Below are 11,113 nucleotides of genomic sequence, written 5' to 3'. Positions count from 1 at the left end.
TGAGCAGAGGATGTACTTCCTGGAAAGCCAAGCTGACAGCGGATATGATGAGGCAGTTCTACACGGCCGTCATTGAGTCCATCCTCGCCTCCTCCTTCACCGTATGGTATGCTGGAGCCACAGCCAGGGACAAACAAAGATTACAGCGCATTGTGCGCTCTGCTGAGAAGGTGATCGGCTGTGGACTTCCATCTCTGCAGGACCTACGGTGAGTTTTATCTAAAATCAAAGGAATGAATACTTGTTTTTAAAAAAAAGTATTCATTCCTTTGATTGTACTTGATAAAAACTTACATTAACAGCAATTCATCAACATGGCAATTTCATCTTTTACAATCGCATGGTTATTTAAAAATCAAAATACAAAATGTGTGCAAAAAACCCTCACAGTAGGTTACTAACTACGTTTTTTTAGCCAGGTACAAGGGTTACAAAGAAAAAGGTTTTTTTGCTTTCGAGAAGATGCTTACAACACCAGAGAAGGCATTTTGGAAAATAAATGGTAACAAAATCAGATATTAAAATGTTGTGCAGCTTTCTTTCTTTCTATATGTAAGAAAATAGTACAAGGAAAAAGGTAGCAATTTTTTTATTTACTCTATTTTAGCTATTTGAGGCGTTACATTTTTCTGTCATTTTCTCTTCATCTTTGTCGCCTGAAAGTCCATACGGATTCTTCACACAGCAACTGGAGAGGAATAGAGACAATATACATTTAAGAGTCAAAACCATATTTTGGTTGAGATACATTTTATAAAAAAATTAAAAGATAAACAAACAAACATGAAAAAAACAAGCCAGGTTGTCATATTGATTGAACTGTACTTTACTGGTCGGCACTAGGTCATATAGGGAATCGGGACGGAAGTTACAGAATCCAATATGGCTGCCCAAATCACTTGCGGTTTGCGACAGTGCTGCGTCATCACCATTCTGGAGCCCAGACACTACATTTCCTGTCTCGCAGTGGGATAAAATTCAGATGTATTGGCCCAGAGGTTAATTACACGACTTACGGTGCAGGAGTCTCTTGCTCAGGAATTTATTTAGGATTTATACTTTTTAAATAATACAGAGCCATGGCATAAACTAGTTTACGAAGTAAACCTAACTTTCCTCATTCAATGTCATTATTCAACTTCAAGAAAATAATGGCTGGATCAGATTAACAGGTGAGCAAACATTTTTTTTAAAAATCCCCTCGTCTCCTAACTACTACAAAACCGTAGGGTTAGGGTACACTTCAGATTTGGACCCAAGAGAGAAAATTATTGCCTGAACTAATATGATAGATTCATGGACCGGTCACGGTCGCCGCCATGTTGGATTCAGAAACTTCCGTCCCGATTCCCTATATGGCCTAGTGCCGACCGTACTATACTGGGTCAACAAAGGAGAAGACGTCCGTGGACAATAGTCACAGTCCAAGGGACATCTCATGTTTTTAAGCTTCAAAACGCTGTGTGTTTTATTACAATCAGACACATATTCAATTCAGTTTTATGAGGAAGTGAATCTAGACGCAGCGAAACGCAAAGACACACGCAGAGCGCGGGCATGCGATATACTGCGGTCTGCAGTTTAGAACCTGCTAAGATAAGATAACTTTTATTTGTACCACAGTGGGGGGAATTTCAATTTTGCAACACAGATTAGAAACAGAAGTATAAATGTTGCATTGAAATGAGACTTTCTTGGCCCGACCTGACCTACGAGTCATAAGAGACTCCTGAATAAAAGCTGCGCCAAGAAAAGATAAATTGTACATATAAAACGCCCGTGTCAATAAGCCGCAGGTGCCCACATCGTAGCATATTTCCACATAATTATACTATACGGTAGTGTTGTGAATTGGACTTGACCACTTGACCAACACAGTGAGAAGTGTGTTTTGTACCTGGGGAAAGGCTGTATTTGGCCCAGAGTCTCTGGCAGAGGGCGCCCATGGCTCTCGGGCAGCAGCAGGCTTAGTGTTCCGGTCAGAACGGTGAGAGTGCCCATCAGTATGTATGGCAGAGAGACCCAGAAGCTCCCTGTGGAAAAATACACTCTTCATCTGTGCTTATAAAAGAGGTGATTTTTAGCTATTTTTCAGTTTTTTCTAAAATTACAATGATTAAACTAACTTTCTGGAAGTGGCATTCACCTACATGCTTCCATGGAAACAGAAACTTAAAGGTTGAATGGATGATTTTTTTGGCCCAAATTTTAGTCTTATATAAATAAAAATAAAACTAAATCAAATCAATACTTTCTGTTAAAAAATAAGTACAGTTCTAAGTACACCAGATCTTATTTTATTATTTTAAGAAATACAATACTTTTGGGGAAAGGGGAGAGAAAGGGGAAAGAAAAGGGTGAGAAAAGGGTGAGAAAGAGGGAGAAAAAGGGGAGAGTAATGGGAGGGAAGGGGGGATAAAGGGGAGAGAAGGGGGAGAGAAAGGCAGAGTGCGGCACAAAGGCAACGGAAGGAGGCGGTGACTGTAGTCGTAGATCACCAGACTTTGAGGAAGACATTCATCGCTCTGGCCTAAAAGAGCTAAAAGGCTGTTTTACATCACATTTCACGTCTTATGCCCATGGATTGCAACTTCCTGTTTATAAATATAAAGGACCAATAAAAATATATCATTGAATAACAGAAGAAGAACATTTTCAGAGGGCAGAGTAGCCAAAAGCTGTACTCATGTATAGGGCTGCAACTAATCATTATTCTATCAGTTAATCTAGCAATGAGTCGTTCATCCCAACATGAACCAACTGAAATCAATGACTTAAGCAGGCTTAATGCACTTTACCCTCACTTCTTTTTGTTGAACGTTTGTTGTTGTTCTTAAGTCCGTGACAAATTTCCCCCAGGGGGCAGTAAAAGTTAATTCTTATTATTTTAGTTATTATATTTAGATTATTCAATGAGTTGTTTGGATCGTGAAATGACCCTAATATCAGACTTGTGTAAATTTGACCCAGATGATGCTAAGGTGACGCTTGAGGTCATCCGGAATATATATTTACAGACACGACATTTTTTTAAATTAAAAATAGGTTTTCTATGATGTTTTGACGCAAGTTAGAAAACCTCTTCTCTCAGCACATTGCAAGATTTGAACTACCGGTATGTGTATAGTATGGATAACAGTTACTGAATTAATTGACGATTAGCTTACATATTCAATGAGATGCCATGAATCCATTACCTTGGTTCAGCTAAAGTAAGAGTATTGTTATATCAAAAATGTATTATTACAGAGTAAACGTACAAAGTATTTGAGGAAACTACTGGAGAAATCGTCTGGACGTAACAGCTGATTTATACGTTGAAGCTGATGGACAAAACCTTAAAAGATGCACGAGATCGGAAAATGTGAAAAACAAAATCACGTCTGAAGGAGCGATGCAAGAAACACATACGTTCGATTTGTGTAATATTGAGAACATGAAGCTTTTGTCACTTGTAGATTTACTCACGGTGGGAAGAGGAACCAAACCGTTTACTCAAGCTGGAAACTATTGCTTGACACTGTGGTGTAATTTAGTCACTCATACCCTAGAGGGCGCCAAACAGCACCAATGTAGTATAAAACTGTTGCCAAACCAGGATTAATTCTCAGACTTCCTTTATTGATCCTATGATGGAAAATGCCTTGTTGTCTTTGATGGGAGTGTTTCGCAATGTATTTCATGAGGTGTTCGAGTGTTTCAACACGCTTGAGCCCGGTGACCCCGTCCGGCGCCCGGGCCATGTGACACTTGCCTGGACAAAGGCCACGATCCCCGGACACGATGATAGAGTCAACATCAGGAGCCTGTTCATGGCCCCGACTGATAATCTGGGCTCCGAGGATGCCCCACATGCTGGTTTAGTCTGGTTTTGGTTTAGTCTGGTTGGAGTTTAGTCTGGTTTTGGTTTAGTCTGGTTTTGGTTTCGTCTGGTTCAGGTTTAGTCTGGTTCTGGTTTACTCTGGTTTTGGTTTAGTCTGGCTTTGGTTTAGTCTGGTTTTGGTTTAGTCTGGCTCTGGTTCAGTCTGGTTTTGATTTAGTCCGGTTCTGGTTTAGTCTGGTTCTGGTTTAGTTTAGTTCTGGGTTAGTCTGGTTTAGTTTGTTTTTTGTTTAGTCTGGTTTTGGTTTAGTCTGGTTCTGGTTTTGGTCTAGTCAAGTTCTGGTTTAGTCTGGTTCTGGTTTAGTCTGTTTTGTGTTTGGTCTGGGTTTGGTCTGGTTCTGGTTTAGTCTGGTTTTGGTTTAGTCTGGTTCAGGTTTAGTCTGGTTTTGGTTTAGTCTGGTTCTGGTTAAGTCTGGTTCTGGTTTAGTCTGGTTCTGGTTAAGTCTGCTTCTGGTTTAGTCTGGTTCTGGTTTAGTCTGCTTCTGGTTTAGTCTGCTTCTGGTTAAGTCTGTTTTTTGTTTAGTCTGCTTCTGGTTTAGTCTGGTTCTGGTTTAGTCTAGTTTTGGTTTAGTCTGGTTCTGGTTAAGTCTGGTTCTGGTTTAGTCTGGTTCTGGTTAAGTCTGCTTCTGGTTTAGTATGGTTCTGGTTTAGTCTGGTTCTGATTCTGGTTTAGTCTGCTTCTGGTTAAGTCTGGTTCTGGTTTAGTCTGGTTTTGATTTAGTTTGGTTTTGGTTTAGTCTGTTTTTTTGTTTAGTCTGGTTTTGGTTTAGTCTGCTTCTGGTTTAGTCTGGTTCTGGTTTAGTCTGGTTTTGGTTTAGTCTGGTTTTGGTTTAGTCTGGTTCTGGTTTAGTCTGGTTCTGGTTTAGTCTGGTTTTGGTTTAGTCTGGTTCTGGTTTAGTCTGGTTTTGGTTTAGTCTGCTTCTGGTTTAGTCTGGCTCTGGTTTAGTCTGGTTCTGGTTTAGTCTGGTTCTGGTTAAGTCTGCTTCTGGTTTAGTATGGTTCTGATTTAGTCTGGTTCTGGTTTAGTCTGGTTTTGGTTTAGTCTGGTTGGAGTTTAGTCTGGTTTTGGTTTAGTCTGGTTTTGGTTTCGTCTGGTTCAGGTTTAGTCTGGTTCTGGTTTACTCTGGCTTTGGTTTAGTCTGGCTTTGGTTTAGTCTGGTTCTGGTTTAGTCTGGTTCTGGTTTATTTTAGTTCTGGGTTAGTCTGGTTTAGTTTGTTTTTTGTTTAGTCTGGTTTTGGTTTAGTCTGGTTCTGGTTTTGGTTTAGTCTGGTTCTGGTTTGGTTTGGTTTTGGTCTAGTCAAGTTCTGGTTTAGTCTGGTTCTGGTTTAGTCTGTTTTTTGTTTGGTCTGGGTTTGGTCTGGTTCTGGTTTAGTCTGGTTTTGGTTTAGTCTGGTTCTGGTTTAGTCTAGTTTTGGTTTAGTCTGGTTCTGGTTTAGTCTGGTTTTGGTTTAGTCTAGTTTTGGTTTAGTCTGGTTCTGGTTAAGTCTGGTTCTGGTTTAGTCTGGTTCTGGTTAAGTCTGCTTCTGGTTTAGTCTGGTTCTGGTTTAGTCTGGTTCTGGTTTAGTCTGCTTCTGGTTAAGTCTGTGTTTTTGTTTAGTCTGCTTCTGGTTTAGTCTGCTTCTGGTTTAGTCTAGTTTTGGTTTAGTCTGGTTCTGGTTAAGTCTGGTTCTGGTTTAGTCTGGTTCTGGTTAAGTCTGCTTCTGGTTTAGTATGGTTCTGGTTTAGTCTGGTTCTGGTTCTGGTTTAGTCTGCTTCTGGTTAAGTCTGGTTCTGGTTTAGTCTGGTTTTGATTTAGTTTTGTTTTGGTTTAGTCTGTTTTTTGGTTTAGTCTGCTTCTGGTTTAGTCTGGTTCTGGTTTAGTCTGGTTTTGGTTTAGTCTGGTTCTGATTTAGTCTGGTTCTGGTTTAGTCTGGTTCTGGTTTAGTCTGGTTCTGGTTAAGTCTGCTTCTGGTTTAGTATGGTTCTGGTTTAGTCTGGTTCTGGTTTAGTCTGGTTCTGGTTAAGTCTGTCTGGTTCTGGTTTAGTCTGGTTTTGATTTAGTTTGGTTTTGGTTTAGTCTGTTTTTTTGTTTAGTCTGGTTTTGGTTTAGTCTGCTTCTGGTTTAGTCTGCTTCTGGTTTAGTCTGGTTCTGGTTTAGTCTGGTTCTGGTTAAGTCTGGTTCTGGTTAAGTCTGGTTCTGGTTTAGTCTGGTTCTTGTTAAGTCTGGTTCTGGTTTAGTCTGCTTCTGGTTTAGTCTGGTTCTGGTTTAGTCTGGTTCTGGTTTAGTCTGGTTCTGGTTAAGTCTGCTTCTGGTTTAGTATGGTTCTGGTTTAGTCTGGTTCTGGTTTAGTCTGGTTCTGGTTTAGTCTGCTTCTGGTTAAGTCTGGTTCTGGTTAAGTCTGGTTCTGGTTTAGTCTGGTTCTGGTTAAGTCTGGTTCTGGTTTAGTCTGGTTCTGATTTAGTCTGGTTTTGATTTAGTTTGGTTTTGGTTTAGTCTGTTTTTTTGTTTAGTCTGGTTTTGGTTTAGTCTGCTTCTGGTTTAGTCTGGTTCTGGTTAAGTCTGGTTCTGGTTAAGTCTGGTTCTGGTTTAGTCTGGTTCTGGTTTAGTCTGGTTCTGATTTAGTCTGGTTTTGATTTAGTCTGGTTTTGGTTTAGTCTGTTTTTTTGTTTAGTCTGCTTCTGGTTTAGTCTGGTTCTGGTTTAGTCTGGTTTTGTTTTAATCTGGTTCTGGTTTAGTCTGCTTCTGGTTTAGTCTGCTTCTGGTTTAGTCTGGTTCTGGTTAAGTCTGGTTCTGGTCAAGTCTGGTTCTTGTCAAGTCTGGTTCTGGTTTAGTCTGGTTCTGGTTTAGTATGCTTCTGGTTTAGTCTGGTTCTGGTTTAGTCTGGTTTTGGTTTAATTTGGTTCTGGTTTAGTCTGGTTCTGGTTTAGTATGCTTCTGGTTTAGTCTGGTTCTGGTTTAGTCTGGTTTTGGTTTAATTTGGTTCTGGTTTAGTCTGGCTCTGGTTTAGTCTGGTTCTGGTTTAGTCTGGTTCTGGTTTAGTCTGGTTTTGGTTTAGTCTGGTTTTGGTTTAGTCTGGTTTTGGTTTAGTCTGGTTCTGGTTTAGTCTAGTTTTGGTTTAGTCTGGTTCTGGTTTAGTCTGGTTTTGGTTTAGTCTAGTTTTGGTTTAGTCTGGTTCTGGTTAAGTCTGGTTCTGGTTTAGTCTGGTTCTGGTTAAGTCTGCTTCTGGTTTAGTCTGGTTCTGGTTTAGTCTGGTTCTGGTTTAGTCTGCTTCTGGTTAAGTCTGTGTTTTTGTTTAGTCTGCTTCTGGTTTAGTCTGCTTCTGGTTTAGTCTAGTTTTGGTTTAGTCTGGTTCTGGTTAAGTCTGGTTCTGGTTTAGTCTGGTTCTGGTTAAGTCTGCTTCTGGTTTAGTATGGTTCTGGTTTAGTCTGGTTCTGGTTCTGGTTTAGTCTGCTTCTGGTTAAGTCTGGTTCTGGTTTAGTCTGGTTTTGATTTAGTTTGGTTTTGGTTTAGTCTGTTTTTTTGTTTAGTCTGGTTTTGGTTTAGTCTGCTTCTGGTTTAGTCTGGTTCTGGTTTAGTCTGGTTTTGGTTTAGTCTGGTTCTGGTTTAGTCTGGTTCTGGTTTAGTCTGGTTTTGGTTTAGTCTGGTTCTGGTTTATTCTGGTTTTGGTTTAGGCTGCTTCTGGTTTAGTCTGGTTCTGGTTTAGTCTGGTTCTGGTTAAGTCTGCTTCTGGTTTAGTATGGTTCTGGTTTAGTCTGGTTCTGGTTTAGTCTGGTTCTGGTTAAGTCTGTCTGGTTCTGGTTTAGTCTGGTTTTGATTTAGTTTGGTTTTGGTTTAGTCTGTTTTTTTGTTTAGTCTGGTTTTGGTTTAGTCTGCTTCTGGTTTAGTCTGCTTCTGGTTTAGTCTGGTTCTGGTTTAGTCTGGTTCTGGTTTAGTCTGGTTCTGGTTAAGTCTGGTTCTGGTTAAGTCTGGTTCTGGTTAAGTCTGGTTCTGGTTTAGTCTGGTTCTTGTTAAGTCTGGTTCTGGTTTAGTCTGCTTCTGGTTTAGTCTGCTTCTGGTTTAGTCTGGTTCTGGTTTAGTCTGGTTCTGGTTTAGTCTGGTTCTGGTTAAGTCTGCTTCTGGTTTAGTATGGTTCTGGTTTAGTCTGGTTCTGGTTTAGTCTGGTTCTGGTTTAGTCTGCTTCTGGTTAAGTCTGGTTCTGGTTTAGTCTGGTTCTGGTTAAGTCTGGTTCTGGTTTAGTCTGGTTCTGATTTAGTCTGGTTTTGATTTAGTTTGGTTTTGGTTTAGTCTGTTTTTTTGTTTAGTCTGGTTTTGGTTTAGTCTGCTTCTGGTTTAGTCTGGTTCTGGTTAAGTCTGGTTCTGGTTAAGTCTGGTTCTGGTTTAGTCTGGTTCTGGTTTAGTCTGGTTCTGATTTAGTCTGGTTCTGGTTAAGTCTGGTTCTGGTTAAGTCTGGTTCTGGTTTAGTCTGGTTCTTGTCAAGTCTGGTTCTGGTTTAGTCTGGTTCTGGTTTAGTATGCTTCTGGTTTAGTCTGGTTCTGGTTTAGTCTGGTTCTGGTTTAATTTGGTTCTGGTTTAGTCTGGTTCTGGTTTAGTCTGGTTTTGGTTTAATTTGGTTCTGGTTTAGTCTGGCTCTGGTTTAGTCTGGTTTTGGTTTAGTTTACAATCCCAAGGTAAATTAGTTGGACACAGTGGCTCACAATCAGAAACTAAAGAAAAACAAACACTAAAGTAATCGTTCAACTCTGAATTGCTGTTCATCTTTCCCTTGGTTGGTGTTTCCTGTGCTTCATCGTTTACAGGGCTCAGAAGTCGCGGGATGAATAACTGGCCTGTGTGACTTGAACCTCGACGACACACTTACTTAAATAAATGAAGTAGGGCGCGACGATGCCGCCGACGCGCGCCGCCATGGAGCAGCTCGCCAGCGCAGTGTTCCTCAGGACGGTGGGGTACAGTTCGGCGGAGTAGGCGTAGACGATCGTGAAGGCCGCGGTCACCCCAAACTTACCGAGCATCTCCAGGGCAACGGCGACGGCGGTGAGGCCTGTGGGAATCAAAACACGTGAGAGAATCCATTAGTGTCATTAGTTGAGAGACTTTACGTAGAAACAGTGTAGAGCACAGTGACCAAAGATGATAAAGAAAACAAGTTACATTTTGTGATTTTGTTAAGAATTGTGCAGGTCTTTGGTCAACAAAAGCCAATTTGAATTTAATAATAATAAAAATATATAAATAAATGAAAATGTGAATATTATGTTTATATTTTTGTTTGCTCAAAGCTCGGACTTGAACTCCAAACTTTTAGGCAGAACGGCACCATGATTGTGCTGAAACAATTCCTCAAACCAAATGAAATATAAAAAAGTATCCACAGTGAAAAGTAAAGTTAAGTATAGATAGCTCAAAACGACACTACTTTTTTATTTAGTACACTGGAAAAAATATGATATTGTACATCCTACCTGAAGGTACGAAGGGAATGAGGAGCAGACTGCATCCGCCAATCACGAGGGTGGAGGAGAGACAGAGGCGTCGGGGCCACCAGCGAAACATGACCCCAGAGAGGGCGTAGGCCGGGACCTCCACCAGCGCGGACAGGAAGCAGTTGAAATACGCATCTCCGTGAAGATTCGAAGTGTTGAGGGAAAGAGCAAAGTATGCAATGGTCACGCTGTTCCTGAAAACAAATACAAACGTATCACTGGGTTTATTTTGTGTTGTGTTGTTTCCAAAAAAATTAAATAATGTGGTGATGATATGTTTGAACTTTCTTGTTTAGACAAATTGAGCAGATCAGATTAAAGTAACCACAGCTCAGAGAAGTACAGCGGGGCAACTTCTCACATATTAATGAGGGTTTTTTCTAGTGACACTGAGTAAAATGTACAATTGTGTGAGACTAAAACACAGATTTGGTCAGAATGACTCTTTTGTGACGCTGACCCAAAACTGATGCACAACTTTAGATGCTCCATTTTATTGACTAGTTAATATTTTTATGATTTTTTTTGCAAATAGTTGTGTATCCTTAAACTAGAAAATAAAACAATATTTATAAATAATCACAGTCAATTTGGTTTCGAAACTTCCTGATGAAGATGAATGCGACTCGTCCTCTTGACTTATATAGGTTGTTGTATTGTTTTATTTCATTGACAATGATTCTGATTCTAGTCCAGTGTCTCTCATAAAAATAACACTTATAACTCTGGGTGTGAACAAGGTAGAAAGATGGAACAAAAAGACTGAAAATATCTGAGATGTTGTTTCATTTGGTTTACATTGTACATGCCAGTTTTTAGTTAGAAAAGTTGACCCGAGTGTTTCTCCAAAACACCGGTCTATAACCATTTATGTATGTTGATTAATTCAGCAAAATTGGGTTCAGAATTTGTTGTGGTGAAGTCATATTTTGCAACTATTTTAGCTGGTTTAGCTAAAATACAAAAATACAAAATACAGCTGAAAAAGATCATATGATTTTAGTTGGTTTACAGTGAAGATGCAGCAGCTGGGATCCTGGGATCCTACTAATGTAGCCCATGTAAGTCTTAATTGGATTTTATATTTGTATATATATTCTTTTAATATCCATCCATCCATTTTCTACCGCTTGTTCCCTTTCGGGGTCGCGGGTGACTGGAGCCTATCCCAGTGACTTCGGGCCTTAGGCGGGGTACATCCTGGACAGTGGCCAACTTGTCGCAGGGCCAACACAGAGACATAGACATTACAGACAGTTCACTCTCACATTCACTCTCTAGGGCCAATTTTAGAGTCACCAATTTTACCTAACATATGCATGTCTTTGGACGGTGGGAGGAGCCGGAGAACCCGGAGAGAACCCACGGTAACACGGGGAGAACATGCAGACTCCACCCAGAGAGATCATGTGATGTTGGTCTGGTCCGGGAATCGAACCCATGATCTCCTTTTATTCTTTTAATATAACGTTTTTAATTTGTCCGTTTGCAGAAATGTTTCCATTATGGATGCCAAAATGTGGAATACCAATAATAGTATTGAATATTGAGCATTTTCAAATTTGACAAACTAGAACTAAATCAGATCCACTTCATAGTTCAACCTTTTCTCATATTTATCAATGGAATGAAAGTTAAAGCCACTACAGTGTTTCATTATAGCTCTCATTACGGGTTATTTTTCTGGTAGAGATGACCACTGGGTCCAGAGCGTTATGGGAAAAACACGTTTTTATCTTGAGCTTCACAGCATCAGACAGCCCATTGTT

At 40.1% G+C, this 11,113-nt stretch overlaps 1 protein-coding gene across 1 annotated transcript in view; it reads right to left on the bottom strand.

The window, feature by feature from the left end:
• Positions 1–560: 560 nt before the first annotated feature.
• Positions 561–11,113, bottom strand: part of LOC140360710 (solute carrier family 22 member 4-like) — a 47,686-nt gene continuing 37,133 nt past the window's right edge. Inside the window, exons 7-10 of the mRNA XM_072446044.1 lie at positions 9,324–9,538; positions 8,720–8,902; positions 1,898–2,033; positions 561–688 (exon numbers count right to left, since the gene is read on the bottom strand). Coding sequence (XP_072302145.1) covers positions 604–688; positions 1,898–2,033; positions 8,720–8,902; positions 9,324–9,538 — 619 coding nt within the window. The 3' untranslated portion in view covers positions 561–603. The remainder of the gene's footprint in view (positions 689–1,897; positions 2,034–8,719; positions 8,903–9,323; positions 9,539–11,113) is intronic.

Source organism: Eucyclogobius newberryi, unplaced genomic scaffold, assembly GCF_026437365.1.
Source record: "Eucyclogobius newberryi isolate DKJ021-1_F unplaced genomic scaffold, fEucNew1.0.hap1 SCAF_15, whole genome shotgun sequence".
Classification (NCBI taxonomy): Eukaryota; Metazoa; Chordata; class Actinopteri; order Gobiiformes; family Gobiidae; genus Eucyclogobius; species Eucyclogobius newberryi.
Note: the sequence above shows the minus strand (reverse complement) of the source record. Positions and strands in the feature narration are given on the sequence as shown.